Raw genomic sequence first — 16,195 nt, 5'->3', positions numbered from 1 at the left:
TCCTGATTCACATGGTAGAAGTTCATCCAAATATATGCCATATTTTATTCCATCATTGAATTAGGCAAATCGAAATGATAAATATAAAAAAGTATGTAAATTTCATTCTATTCAGTTCATAAAACGTATAAAAAAATATCATGTCTTTATATCTTTCAATCAGATGATTTTGACATTTGACCATCTCAGTGTAATAAATCACCTATTTTATTGCTTTTAGGTTCTTGACAGATTGCCCTCAGTAGCATCTCTGTTCGAATCAAGAGAAATCATATATTCTTCTCTCTGTAATGCTTTCTCCTCTACGAGCTTCTGAAAAATCACGTGACACTAGGTCCATGGATTTTTTCTTATTGCCTTCACTAATTTTTTTACGTGTCAAATGTCAAATAATCATTTTGAATTTCAGTAGAATATCAGAAATTCTCATCCAAATAAACAAACCGACAACAATAACCTAATAAATCACATGTCTTATATTCCTATACCCACTTTTGTGGTCTCCAAAGGCGCATAAAATGAGAACTCAAAAGCTTCTCGAATTTTTCATTCTAGAAATCTCATTATGCACTATTTATGATTTTCTCTGTGAAATCATACACTCAGAGATAATCATATATTTTTTTCTATTATCCATATTCGATATACGTCCATGACAGTGGTTCATTGTCATTTCTGTATTCACAATATTTACAGTAATTATCTTATTTAGTAATATATAACTAAACAAATATAACAAATTTTCCTTCTTTTGAAGAAGTTTTCCAAAGAATTTTGCTTACTCATAATAAGATTGTGATATATAAGGTTGTTACATATAATGGATATTCCTTCTGGGGGGTATATATCCCCCTTATCCCCCCCCCTAGAATACGTCACTGTATCTTAACTGAACTGAATTTCTAAAGTTTACAGAAACACAAATTTACTCTTTGCTGGGCTTCATCGAGAGTTGAGATTTTATTAGGGGCAATAAATACCAAACAGGCGGTTCTTCAACTTGAATGGGTGTGCCAGGTACAAATCTACCAAAAATTTTTGGGTAGCTCCATCTAGCGGAATTGCAGTTTCAGCGCAAAGTAGTCTACAACCTTAATGCAGGAATTCTTTAGAGTACAGACCTCATGAGCGCCACCTGCTAGCAAAACACATCAACTACTTCTCAACTCTGTCGTTTCCTAGTTCGACTATTGAAGTTCCTTTTATATTATTTTATTTTAATTCTTCTTATTATGGAAACATTTGAATTTTTTATTATGTTGAAAATTTTAGTCGATTTTCTGAATTGGATGAAATTTGAAGAATGGGAATTTTACAACTTACTCAATCAAATTTATCTAAGGTAGTGTACAAACATAATTATCTATCCTAAACTAGATGTCACCTATAAGTCTACTAGTTATTATTGGAATCGTATCGGTTCACAAACCTGCATGCGATTCCTCTTCCTAGAGAAATGTATTTTGACATCGAAAAGATCTTTGATGGAGTTTCTGAACCTTCTGGATAAAGCACAGTATATGATCGGATTGAGTGCGGAGTTAGCATGACCAAGAAGAAGAAAATACTTTCTGATCTCCATAGAATCACCTGCATCATCATGGTCATCTTTAGAACTGAGGTGTACTTTATGATTGATGTCCATCCACAGGAGCATGATGTGGTAAGGCAACCAACAAATAGCAAAAATGCAGGCAAGAAGGAGAAGTATACAAGCTACTCTTTTGCGGCTTCTGATCAGTCTGTTTCTCTGAAAAAAATTACAATTAATTCTTCTAGACTTTTTTGAGGTTTTCGATTATTTGCAATCTTATTTGGAACTTCAAACGATTGATAAGTGCTTCCGAATGAAAAAATCACTATTAAGCTGTTATTCCTGAAGATTCTTCACAGTCTTTTACAAGTAACATAGATTGTCCTGATCTCCTTGAGTTTTTTGGTTCCTAGGTTGCATTATAGATCCAATCATGTATTTTACTTGAGTACTCCAAGTACGAATTCTCTTATTCAATCACCTATAAGGCATATGTGTTCGTTGTTCAATGATATTTCTGGTTGTTGTGATATAAATTGTAATACTGTTGTTTTTGTTAATAGGAAGTTTTTGGATTATTTATTTGGTTTAAACGAAGTGTAATGGTTGGTTTGGGAAATTATGGTGTTTGATATTGAAAACATTTCAGTGTTTGGATTTTGTGTCCTTTATTAATTCCACCATTGTATGTATTCTCCGTTTATTTTATTTTTACTCTTAATTTTTGTCAAATTTAATTATTATGTATGTGTATATGTATATGTTTTTTCTTGATATTAATTATATGGTAAAATGTAATGATAATTGTAAGATTTTCTGTAACTGGGTATATACCTGTAGAAAATAAAGAACCTTCATTATTATTATAACAATTCGTTATCAATAGAATACAGAAAGTCAATACTGTGGAGGGAAAAGAAACACTGAAAATTAAAGATTTTTTTCGTTATCAAGCAACCTTCAAAACACGGATTTGTTTTTTTGTTCAATTGAATGAAATATCATTTACCTGTTATTGTTAACATTTTCTATTGAAACAGCGAACGAGTTGCCTTAAATAAATTATTCTCACAAAAACTGCCGTGAACAGGTTATGGGCCCAGTAAAAGTGGGATGAAAAAAGGATATACAGGAAAAATTTAAAATCTCTTGAATTATTCTCAGAGTCTCTCAAGACTGATAAGTATTAGTTATATATTAGTCAGAAATTCAATTTTTCAGTTGAAGGAAACCATCAGGAAAGCAAACGGAGTCTTTCTAATCAATTGAGTGCTAATAGCGAAATGAAATGTACATTCAACGAGGGAATTATTAATTCTTTGTGATCCGTTCAATCGTAGGGAATTAATGGAATTCAACACTTCATGAGGCGATAGTCGAAAATTCCTATGTTTCATTTGGGTTTTATGAATTTCGGGATTTTCTTTTCTCGGTTCGTTTTTCTGTTATCACAATGAAAGGGCATGGAAGCGATCATTCATTTTTAATTGAAAGCAAAGAAAGGTCTAACAATGCCCATTCTCCACCCGATTGAAGACCATTATCATTTGATTCTTCATTTGATCGATTCGTTTTTGCGTGCTTCTGATATACAGAGTAGGTCTCTAAGTTTAATATTGTAATCATTTTCTCATAGAATTAATACAATTTCAAATGATTATCATGGCAATATTGTGTATTATTGTTTGAGATTTCTTATGTCACTTATGATCAGTAGGTTATGTCATTTAGATGCTAAGAATATTTTACAATAACAAACTGAGAGATATATGATGTTCAATCTTTACATGTTAGTAAAAACTTGGGTACAAAAATAATGGTCTCATCAGAATTAGAGGACTCGTTGACTCATGCGCCTATTATTTTAAAATATTATATGAATTATGTGAACTACATACAGTGTAGTTCAACGAAAACTCAACACCTTGATTTTCCGGCTTCAAAATGAAAATGTAGAGAATCCCTCGGACCCCACAATTTCTAATTCTGATTTCTGATCTGATTTCCATCGATAACGTAATGACATATTGAATAGAGGAAGAATACAACTATACTAAAAACCTTTGAAATATGTGGGATACGAATAATTTTCTTGAAATAAGTTTTACATTGCCTCTTTCACTATGTTTGCTGTTATTACATTATAATAAATATTTGTCGAATTTTGCGAAAATATTTGAAAATTTTTTTTCAAAACGATTGTTGAATTTCTTCAGAAAATTCAAGATACTAAATGATTGTCAACATGGTTTCATCAGAAACAAGGGTACTGAAACAGCTCTATATGATCTGACAAGAGCGATAATCTGGTCTTTGGAGTCGGGGGAGGTGCCAGTAGGTCTATTTCTCGATCTATCTAAAGCCTTTGACTGTGTAGATCACACCACTTTGCTAGGTAAAATGGAACAATACGGTATAAGGAATAATCAACTCGAACTGATTAGAAGTTATTTGAGTGGTAGGAGGCAGAAAACAACTTTGAATATTGATGGCACTACATATGTATCTGGTGAGAGACAACTGCTGATGGGAGTGCCTCAGGGCAGTATTCTTGGACCCCTTTTATTCGTTATTTACATCAATGATTTTGCTGGTTTATTTGATTTTACACGAACTCATCTAGTAATGTATGCGGATGATACAAATATTTTGATAAAGAATGCCAATATACCTTCGTCAATCGAATCAACCAAAGAGATTCTGAATTGTGTGAGTCAATGGTTTGCACACAATAAACTAGCATTGAACATCAAGAAAACCGAATGCATAATGTTTTCTCCTAGATCTCGGGATTGCTGCACACAAAGATTACATTATAATGATGTTGAAGTAAAATTTAGCAGTGGTATCAAATTCGTGGGTGTATTGTTGGATGCACAGCTTAAATGGGAGGAACACACAGAATATGTCCTGAAGAGACTCTGCTCGGTCGATTATAGTTTAAAAGTTGTAAAAAAACAAGTAGGTGAAAATATTCTCAAAATTATATATTATGCAAATGCACAATCAATAATATCATACGGTATTATTTGCTGGGGAAGCACTAACCTAAGATCAATTTTCGTTGTACAAAAAAGAATATTGAGGAATATGTTTGGATTAGCATATAAGGAATCTTGTAGAGGCATATTCAAGAAAAATAATATACTGACTATTTATGGTCTGTATATATTTAGATTATTTTTGTTTTTTGATAAAAACCAACATCTTTATTGTTCCTACAAGAATACAAATAACTCTAGACGACTAGTACCATATATTACCCTAAACATTCACCATCGCTAACTGAAAAATATATATATATTATAGGGTAGCGGGTAGGAACCCTTTGGGCAGTCCTATCAGGGAAAATGAATCAATCCCTGCCCACCGCAGATTCCAGGAGTTTTCTGACCCGGAAAACTAGTACCTGTAAGGGTCCCATGCCAAGGGAAACTGGCGAAGTCCACAACGGTTGTGATGGCGGAGATGGGAGACATCGGCACGGTGGAACTAGCGGAAGTGGCAACCTTGTCTTGGGGTTTATAACCAAGATATGATGGAGGGCAGCAGTATCCATCATTACCGGCTTCAGAACGGATTTCTCCAGGCGCAATGGACGTATTCTAAAAACGGCTGGGTACTGCGGTGCAGAAGGCAACGGGAAACCACTGCACTACATTCCCAAGAGAATTCTCTCCTCCATAATGAAAGTCAAAGATACGGTTGATAGTTCGTGCTGCGATCCGACTCACACTCGGCGCCATACTGATTCCGGGTCGGATGGTGTGAAATATGCTACCGGCTGCAAAGGTGTGAGGAATCAGGTACCTTGCAGAAATTATGTTACTGGAACAAACACAAATATAAATCTCCGAAAGAAAAGGAAAATTGGGACATGGAACATCCGAGGTCTGGTCCAACATTCTGGGAAGCTACAGATCGTCGAGAGAGAGATGAGAACTTATAATCTTGATATTCTGGGACTGTCGGAAACACATTGGCGGAATAGTGGACATTTCAGAACCGCCGAGGGAAACACCGTCTACTTTTCGGGTCCAGAAAATACGAGCTCGAATGGTGTCGCAATAATTGTGCCTCCAAAGCTGAATAACTCTGTGATTGGATACCGTGCAGTAGATGACAGAATAATACATGTCAAGATACAAACCACCACAACAATAGCGCATTTTGTACAAATCTATGCACCAACATCGACATCCTCGGAGGTGGAGATAGAGGCGTTCTACGGTCGTCTTGAGGAGGTTCTTACCGATATTCCAAACCGTGACCTATTGTTCATCTTAGGCGATTTCAATGCCAAGGTCGGAAAATCTTCAGAAGTCGAGCGCGCTGTGGGTAAGTTTGGACTGGGCCAGAGAAATGAGAGAGGAGATCGCCTCTTGGAGTTTTGCATACAACAGAACCTTGCAATTACTAACACTCTCTTTAAACACCACCCTCGAAGACAATTCACGTGGCGGAGCCCAGATGGTCGAACCAAAAACCAGATTGACTACATTCTGATCAAACAACGATGGAGATCGTCGGCCACAAACTGCAGAGCCTACCCTGGAGCGGACTGCGGAACAGATCACCAACTTTTAGTTCTCGATTTCAGGCTTCGTTTTAAAATAGTGTCTCGGAAACTAATAAGAAAGACCATGATACCGCAACCATCAAAAGTCCAGGATTTTAGGCTGGACATAGAAAGTAAACTCTGCCTAGATCAGGTAGAGAGCGATCCTGAAAAAGGTTGGGAATACTTGAAGAGCATAATGGTTGAGACAGCAAAAAAACATACACCACCAAACAACACAAAGCGCAAACCATGGATTACTGATCACTCATGGGATTTAATTCAACGCAGGAAAGATGTGAAGCGCAAGGCTGATGCAGACCATGCCTATAGGAAGCTGTCGAGGGAAGTCCAAAGACAATGTCGCAAGGACAAAGAGGAGTACATAGCTGGTATATGTGAGGAAATAGAGAGGCATGGGATCAGAAATGAGCCTAGGGAATTATTCAACAAAATAAAACTGCTGACAAGAGAATTCAGACCGCAGAACTGGTCCATTCTGGATGCTGGGGGAAATCTGAAGACTGATATGGATGAAATATTGGAAACATGGAGGATTTACTGTGCAGATCTGTACAAGAGCAGGCAGGACCCACCAGAAATTTCATGGCCATGTAGCTATCCCAGAGAGCCAGCGATACTACTATCTGAAGTACAAGAAGCCATTCGATCATTGAAGAAGAATAAATCCCCAGGAATCGATACCGTACCAGGCGAACTCTTTCAAATGTTGGGCGAAAAGGGTGTACGAATATTCCACTCAATCTGTACGGCTATATGGAGCACGGGAAAATGGCCAACCGACTGGTGTACGTCAATATACGTTCCATTACACAAAAAAGGATCAACTACAAAGTGCGAGAACTACCGAACACTGTCACTTGTATCTCACGCCAGCAAAGTCCTTTTGAAAATCTTGAAAACAAGACTGAAAGCATATTTGGACTGCCAAATACCCCAAGAGCAGGCAGGTTTTGTAAAAGGAAAAGGTACTAGGGAACAAATACTGAATATCAGACAGCTGATCGAAAAATCTAGAGAATACCAAGTACCCATGATAATATGTTTCGTCGATTATCAAAAGGCGTTCGACTGTGTGAACTGGGCCAAACTTTGGACAATCCTGGTACATATGGGAGCCCCTGTTCATCTGGTATCCCTCATTAAAAATCTCTATGAATCAAATGAGGCAACTGTTCGTTTGAGCCAGAAGTTCTCGAAACGGTTTAGAACGGAACGGGGAGTCAGACAGGGTTGTGTTTTATCGCCAGACCTTTTCAATATATATGGTGAATTTGTGATGAGAAGGTCCTTGGATGAATGGTCTGGAGGCATAACGATTGCTGGGAAAAAAATCACCAACTTAAGATTTGCTGACGATACCACCCTCATAGCGGCGACGGAAGAAGAGATGGTGGAACTTCTCAGACGGGTGGAATGTGAGAGCAACAATGTCGGTTTGAAAATAAATAAAATAAAGACTAAAATAATGATAGTCGATAGATTCGGCACGTTACGGTTGACGGGCCTTCTGAGCCAATATGACCTGGTAGACAGTTTCAATTACTTGGGTTCTTCCATAACTAGTGATGGAAACTGCGAAGCGGAAGTACGAAGGCGCATAATCATGGCAAAGAGCGCCATGACCCGGTTAACTAAAGTATGGAGAGACCGCTCGATTTCTAAGAGTGTAAAGGTGAGACTTGTTAGAGCTCTTGTCTTCTCTGTCTTCCTGTATGGTGCTGAAACCTGGACTCTGCGGTCGTCTGAACGTCAGAAAATTGACGCGTTTGAATTGTGGTGTTGGAGGCGAATGCTGCGAATACCTTGGACAGCTCATCGCACTAACGTTTCTGTTTTAAGTGAGTTGAAGATAAGAACCAGACTATCGTCCATCTGCTTGCAGCGCGTTCTTCAGTTTTTCGGTCATATAGCCCGCCGAGATGGAGACAACCTGGAGAAACTAATTGTGTCGGGAAATGTTCCGGGTAAGAGAGCGAGAGGTAGATCACCGACTAGATGGACCGACCAAGTTCAACAAAGTACGACCCGCCCATTCTTTCAGGCTCTTCGAGATGCAGAGGATAGAGCGAGGTGGAAACAACTGACCGAGCGTATAGGAGGGAATCACGATCATCAGCAATGATGGAACGACTAGAGAGAGAGAACTGAAAAACATCCAGAGTATTCAACATCTCTCGGCCTTAACTCATATGACACCCAATTTCCTTGTGTCTGAATCATTCCCATGACTTTCAGGTGTTTCGAAATGACTTTTGGCGTCACTTCTGAGAGATATTCAAGAAGAATTCATGGACAACACTTTTCAGTTTTTGAAAGATGATAACTTCAAAAGTGACATAATATGCCTAGATAGCGGGATATTCAAAATGAAACCTCCTATTGGAATACCGTTTATCGTCACAGCTATGGAAATTGCACTATGTTACTTTTACTCTGTCATCTAAATAGATCACGAGCCGTCACTGTTTAAGACTACTCCAAAAGGAATAATGCAATGTTGGAAAGGGTAAAATCGCATCAAAAACGATAAACGTTGAAGGCACTTCACTTCCCATGATCTCAGCAAACTGCGGTTCAACAGAAATCGGAAACAAATTATTTGCCGTAATTCCATACCGGAAGCAGCATTAATTTGACGTCAAGTTTGACACATCAAACATACGAAGCGATGAACGCAAAGACCCCATTTTTCTATTTTCCTGTATTCAATTCAAGCTATATATAATTGTTTGTGTTTGCTAGAAATGCATCGAGAATTTTCAGCTGCACATGACGTTTTGCAGAATTGGAAATAGGTATCTTCAATGGAATATTGCGATCGAATAGAGATTAATTCTTTAACCTTGTTACATCAACTGGCAACGTTTATGGAATTGAATATACGACGTGACAAGTACTTATACTTGTGGTGTGACATATTTTTTTTCGTGTTTTTATGGGTTCCCACTATCAGCACACAGGGACGGTCTTAGGCGAATCCAGATTTCTGAAGAGGTTGAAAATATGGAAAACTTCAATAAAAAGACCTTAATGAACTAGTTTTTTTAGGAAGAAGAAGATGTGTTGTCGGTTGTCTCCGATAAAAATGATGAGATTCCCAATATTTCAAATGTTGTGCTATCAAGAAAAGCATGTATAAAGTGTATATATAGTGCACTGTGATATTTCATCAATCCTGTCCAAGAAACAATCCTAATTTGAAATTTATAACTCTGCTTCCGATCAAGTGAAACTGAAGAAAACAAACTGAGGAGATGAAGCCAGATAACAGAACGATGATAACAAGATATCTCAAGATGTTGCTTCAAGAAGAAAGAGATAAAAATGAAATATGCAAATCAATAAATCTTTACTGACACTAATAAAAATAACAGATGATGATTTAAAGACAAAAATTCCAAATATAGGACCAACTGAAACCTATGAATATGCAAGAGTGGCTAAATCAGCAACTGGGCAGCAGAGGCTTCTACAAAAAAATCTGTTTGTGGGCCCAGATTTGGACACAGATCATTGAATAGGTATAGAAACAACAATAACAAAATAATGGGTGTTTTTTTTCGAGGTATATAAGTTTAAGTTGGCATTACTATTCAAAATGGCGACCGATTTAACATTTGTTAAGTGATTTATTCTCAATTTAGTTTGTCAATTCATCATGAATAGACTCACGCCTGAACAACGCTTGCAAATGGTGCAATTTTATCTAGAAAATAATGGTTCTGTGCGGAATACGTATCGCGCACTACGTCCATTTTATTTTGTTTAGCCATGAAGAGCACTTCTGGTTGAATGGCTACGTCAACAAACAAAACTGCCGCATTTGGAGTGGAGCTTATCCTCAAGTGTATGTCGAAACACCGTTACATCCAGAAAAACTGACTGTTTGGTGCGCTTTATGGGCTGGTGGAATCATTGGTCCGTACTTCTTCAAAAACGATGATGGACAGAACGTAACAGTCAATGGTGATCGGTATAGAGCCATGATTACTATTTTTTTCATTCCTGAATTGAACAACAATGATGTCCAGGAGCTGTGGTTCCAACAAGACGGCGCAACATTTCACACAGCTCGTGCCACAATCGATTTATTGAAAGACACGTTTGGTGACAGCCTAATTTCACGTTTTGGACCTGTGAATTGGCCTCTAAGATCTTGTGATTTAACACCGCTAGACTACTTTCTGTGGAGCTATGTAAGGTCATTGATCTATGCGGATAAGCCACAAACCCTTGACCATTTGGAAGACAACATTCGCCGTGTTATTGCCGATATACGGCCACAAATGTTGGAAAAAGTCATCGAAAATTGGACGTCCAGATTGGACTACATCCGAGCTAGCCGTGGCGGTCATATGCCAGAAATCATATTTCCGATTATTGTGCAAGAAAGCGGATTATCTAAAATAGTTATTTATGAATAAACTCTCTTATAATCATTATTATAATTATGTACCAAAGACGAAGAACTGTCTATTATAGTCGAGTATGGAAATTAGAAACCTAGGCTAACAAGCAGGCGAGACAGTTTTTCGCCGAGGTGCATATTACATTTTTTTGTCTACCTGAAATACTTTTTAGGGGAGTAGGCACTCACCAGTTTGATGATCTCGAATACGTACCTGTTCGAACTCGATCAGAATTTTAATGAATATAAACAAAATATATTCTGACTAATTTTCAATTAAAATAAAAAAAAAATTCAATCTCAAAGATGAATATTTAACGTACAGTTTGTATAATTATTTATATTAAATTCTACTGTTGAAGAAGATGCATGAGAAGCAAAATTCTCTTGTACCTACAAATTTTCAATTTTGTGGTCTCCAAGGATGCATTTCGGGCAAGAAATGCATCCCGACTCCACGTCAGTTTATTCCCCTCATTTTTTTATTAATTTCCTTTGCGTTTTTCAACCAGGCTCGTATTCTTCAAAAGGATATTCATTTCATCTAATGCAATTCAAAAAAATTTGCCCTTTGTAATTTTTTATATCTGCGCCCATGGAAACGACTTCTTATTGTTCCGTCTACGACAGTTCGAAGGATAATTGATGGTAGTCCTTGAGAGGCCCGTAGAGCATTGAAACAATTAAAATTATTAATGTCAAAGGGAAATTCATTTAAGAAGGGACCCTTAGTGAGAAACTGGAGAGGAACTGTTATTCCCCCACTCACCTTGCTAATCTATGAACCAGATAATATAATTGTTAAAAGGAGAGGGATCGATTCTATCTCAAATGGAAATGATGTTCGTGTTGTTCTACGTAGTATTGCACGCAAGGATGAGTTTGAAAGCCTTCCGGAAGCACATTTCAAGCTGTGTTTTGGATGGTGGAAAAAACACTTTTTTTCTACAAAATTGAAACTAATTTTATTTTGAGGAATTGCAATTATTTCGAGCGTTCAATAAAGGAAATAATATAAATAATAATAAGAAGAAGGCCTTCGACTCTATTCCACATGGGTGGCTGACAAAAATTATGGAAATATACAAGATCGATCCAATTACAATAAACTTTCTGAAATATGCAATGTGCAACTGGAGAACGAATATCGAACTCTCTACGGCGAACATAACTACTAAAGAGATTCCAATAAAAAGGGGAATTTTCCAAGGAGATTGATTGAGTCCCTTATGGTTCTGCTTGGCGCTGAACCCCCTTTCTAGACAACTGAATGCTACTGAAAAAGGTTTCAATGTCAAAGGAAACAGAAATACTATTGCACTCAATCATTTGCTATACATGGATGACCTAAAACTTATAACAGGCAATAAAAACCACTTGCAAATTATGGTCAAACTGGTGGAAAATTTTTCGAAAGACGTGGGGATGAAATTCGGATTGGATAAGTCGTACTATTAGCGTAGTGCGTGGAAAAATCCAATATAAACCGATAGCTCTCTCCAATGGACAGGAGATAGAAGCAATGAAATCGGACGATCTTTATAAATACCTAGGAATGAAACAAAACCGACGAATAAACCATCAAAGAATGAAGGAAGACTTAACAACGAAATTTTAAAAACAAACCTCAACAGCAAGAACATGACGAGAGCTATCAATACATATGCATGTTCAATTCTCACATACTCTTTCGGTATCATTCCATGGAGCAAAACAAATATAGAAAATCTGCAACGCAAAATGAGAACCTTGATGACGAAAGCACACAAGCACCATCCGAAAAGTAGCATTGAGAGGACGACACTGCCAAGGAATAAAGGAGGCAGAGGTCTGCTAGACATCATGGAACTTGCCCATGATCAAATTGAATGCCTACGAACATACTTCAAAAACAAATCAGGTACGTCAGAGATCTACAGAGTACTGTGTGAAGCGGACGAATCAACACCTTTACAACTGCACAAGGAGCAATTGTCATACAATCACCAGATAATCCAAGAAAAACTGCAAAGATGACATTTCAGCGAGGTGAACCAGGATCATGTCGACATTGAAGCGTCGAACTATTGGCTCACATCAGGTGCGATGTATCCAAAAACGGAAGGATTTCTTTTAGCCATCCAAGATCAAGTGATCTGAACAAGAAATTACTGCAAGCATATAATAAAGGATCGAACTATTACTGACGATCAATGCCGTTATGGGTGTCCAACGAATGAGACAATCCAACATATCACGGAAGGATGTCAAATTTTTGCAGAAAATGAATATAAAGAGAGACACGATGCAGTAGGAAATATACTACACCAAGAAATGGCAACTAAGTAAACACTAATTCATTCTGAAAAAGTGCCATACTACAAGTACCGACCGGAAACCATCCTGGAAAACGAACGCTACAAACTGTACTGCGATCGTACAGTTTTGACTGATAAAACAGTCCCTAACAACAGGCCAGATATACTGCTAGTTGATAAACATCAAAAGGCAGCAATACTCATCGACGTAGCAATACCTAATAACTACATGCGTCAAAAAGAGGTCGAAAAACATTTCAAAATATAGGGACCTCGAATTTCAGATAAAGTGCCAGTGGGGAATGATATCAACGAGAACTATTCCAATTATCATCTCAACAACAGGAATAGTACCCAAAAATCTCAAGAGAAATATCAAGCAACTAGGACTTAGTGAGTATATATATTATGTAATATAATGCAAAAAGCTGTTCTTCTAGGTACTGCAAGGACGGTGCGAAAATTCCTAGGAAGCGAAGGACAGGTCCAAGGATCGCGAGTAAGAGGATCAGAAGTTCGACGAGACCAGGGGGACCACAAGAACCGGACACGACCGAGATCTACCCTTCTGATATTTTAAATATCTGGGATTGAGTGAATGTTCCTCTTAGCTAGGAGTGAGAAGCCGACGGCGAGTAGAAATCCTACGCGTATAGGCAAAAGTCGGGGATAATAATAATAATAACCGTCTTTATTGAACTTTCGCCTAATACGGTTATTATTATTATTATTATTATTTCCTTTATTGAACGCTTGAAATAATTGTAATTCCTTAAAATTAAATTAGTTTCAATTTTGTGGAAAAGAGAGTTTTTTCTCTAAGCTGTTTGGTTCATTAAGAATGATTGGAGGTATTAATAAAGGTTAGGGAGGAACATTTTGGTTTGGTGCATCTCAAATGAATAAACAGATCCTTCTGCCTGCTCAAAGCAAGCCTCCATTTTAGCCACCAAATTAGTAACATGTATATAACTCAAAGGACACTGCACACTTTATTAGGGAAAATGGCTTCAAGTCAAATTGGCTGAATTTTTGATATGTTATAGTCTAAGTAATTCCATAGAAAAAGTTCAAGAGGCTAGTTTTGAGGTTAAAAGCCCCTTATAATTCCCAATTGTTCTCCATTATCGAACAATACAAAACGTTATCCTGGATAATCATCACTGTTCTGAGTAATTAAGATGTGAACTATCATTGATATGAGATACTATTAAAAGCATTGTTCTTTGATGTTGTAACATTTGGTCAATTATACAGTGAGTCCCAGCTACATAGGCGTACAACTTTGCTTTCGCCCTTTTTTCCGAAATTCGAGGCTTTCTTGTGAGAAAAATGGTTATACATTCACGATTCAAAGTATTGTCCATCGCTGTCCATTACTTTCTCCCATCTTTCGGACAGCGCACGAATCCCGCGTTGAAAAAACTGGTCATCTCTTGAAGCGATCCACTGATCAATCCAATTTTTTACTTCTTCATAAGACCGGAAGTGCTGATCAGCCAGGCCTTGTGCCATTGATCGAAACAAGTGATAGTCGAAGGGAGCAACGTCCAGATAATACTTTCGCAACATGGGATCGAGCATTGTCATGCTGAACAATCATTTCATCATTCTCTCGTTGTATTGCGGTCGTTTGTCTTTGAATACTCGGTTCAAACGCATTAATTGATTTCGATAACGATTGCCTGTGATTGTTTCAGTCGGTTTTGGCAACTCATAACACATCACACCCAGCTGCTCCCACCAAATACTTAGCATGATCCTGGAACCATGAATATTCAGTTTGACCGTCGAAGTGGCAGCATGGCCGGGATATCCCCATAACTTTCTGGGCTTGGGATTATGAACCAATTTTTTCGTCTCCAGACACAATGCGATGCAGAAATCCTTTTCCGTATTAGCCTTGCAAGCAGATGTTCACAAGCAAACAAACGCCGTTCAACATCTTACGGCTTGAACTCGTACAGCACCCAATTTCCTTGTTTCTGAATCATTCCCATAAGTTTCAGGCGTTTTGAAATGGCTTGTTACGTCACTCCCAATGATCCTGCAAATTCTTGTTGCGTTTGACACGAGTCTTGATCAAGTAATGCTTCCAATTCTGCATCTTCGAAAACCTTCCCTCTTCCACCGCCATGCTGGTTTTCGACGTCAAAAACATCGTTTTTGAAGCGTTGAAACCACCCTCGGCTAGTTCATTCACTAATATAGCGGCCTCGCCATAGGTATTCGGGAGCATTCGATGAACCTCAGTCGCAGATTTTTTCATAAAAAAGCTCGTAAGCTGACATGTTCAATCGAAAATAACTTTATGATGCAGACACAAATCGACTAATATTTCGATGGCGTTATGTTTACGAATACCTAAGCTCATTGTATGACATCTATAATCTATTTATTTCGTTTACCACTTACCGCTACAACCATCTATTTCAAAACAGCGGAAGCAAAGTTATACACCTAGTATTTATAACCGAAACAAAATTTTGAACTGCCATATTCACAGAATCTATAGAGGGTGCCCGCCTTCCTCTACCCGTGTGTCAAGGCACTCTTGGTCGTTTGTGTTCCTTGATAACTTCTTATCACCAGCGAAAACTCCTGTCAGCCACGTATGGGACGCTGAAACGTTACGCTTCCAGTTTCTTTATCCTTTTTAACAGTTGAATAATGGCGCTGTTCTTGACGTTAACGTACTTCGATTTCGTAGTCGTTGACGTTATATCTTCCTATAAATAAACGTGTTCGAGCAAGTGAAGGAGACAAGTTAGCAATGAAGGTGAATTGGAATTAAAGTAGTGGACGGCCAGATCTATGTTATTGCTTTTAAGACAACATAGTTTCGAAACGATATGAAAAGAATATTTGAAACAACACAAATGTTATAAGTGTTTAGTCACCGTTTTTTTTCCCGAAATTCGAGGCTTTATTGTAAAAATCTGGTTATACATTTATGATTCAAAGTATCGTCCATCGCTGGCCACTACTTTCTCCCATCTTTCGGGGAGCATACGAATTCCGCGTTGAAAAAACTGGTCATCTTTTGAAGCGATTCACAAATCGATCCAATTTTTTACTTCTTCATAAGACTGGAAGTGCATTGATCGAAACATGTGATAGTCCGAAGGAGCAACGTCTGGAGAATACGGATGATGTCATGCTGTGAAATCATTTGATCAATGTTTCTCGTTCCATTGCGACCGTTTGTCTTTCAATGCTCGACTCGAACGCATTGCGTTCGATAACGATCTCCTATGATTGTTTCAGTCGGTTTCAACAACTCATGATACACTTTAGAGAAGGTTAATAGGTAATCACTAGGGGCCAGACCTAAAAAACAAGCTAGGTGAACGAATTGCTTTGTTCAACATGAC

At 37.8% G+C, this 16,195-nt stretch overlaps 1 protein-coding gene across 1 annotated transcript in view; it reads right to left on the bottom strand.

Moving 5' to 3' along the window:
• Nucleotides 1-16,195, bottom strand: part of LOC123688697 (orexin receptor type 2-like) — a 38,956-nt gene that overhangs the window by 3,107 nt on the left and 19,654 nt on the right. The window contains exon 5 of the mRNA XM_045627326.1: nucleotides 1,430-1,750. Within this exon, the coding sequence (XP_045483282.1) occupies nucleotides 1,430-1,750 (321 nt within the window). The remainder of the gene's footprint in view (nucleotides 1-1,429; nucleotides 1,751-16,195) is intronic.

The sequence above is a fragment of the Harmonia axyridis genome, chromosome 1, assembly GCF_914767665.1.
Source record: "Harmonia axyridis chromosome 1, icHarAxyr1.1, whole genome shotgun sequence".
NCBI lineage: Eukaryota > Metazoa > Arthropoda > Insecta > Coleoptera > Coccinellidae > Harmonia > Harmonia axyridis.
This window is presented reverse-complemented; position numbering and strand designations above follow the sequence as displayed.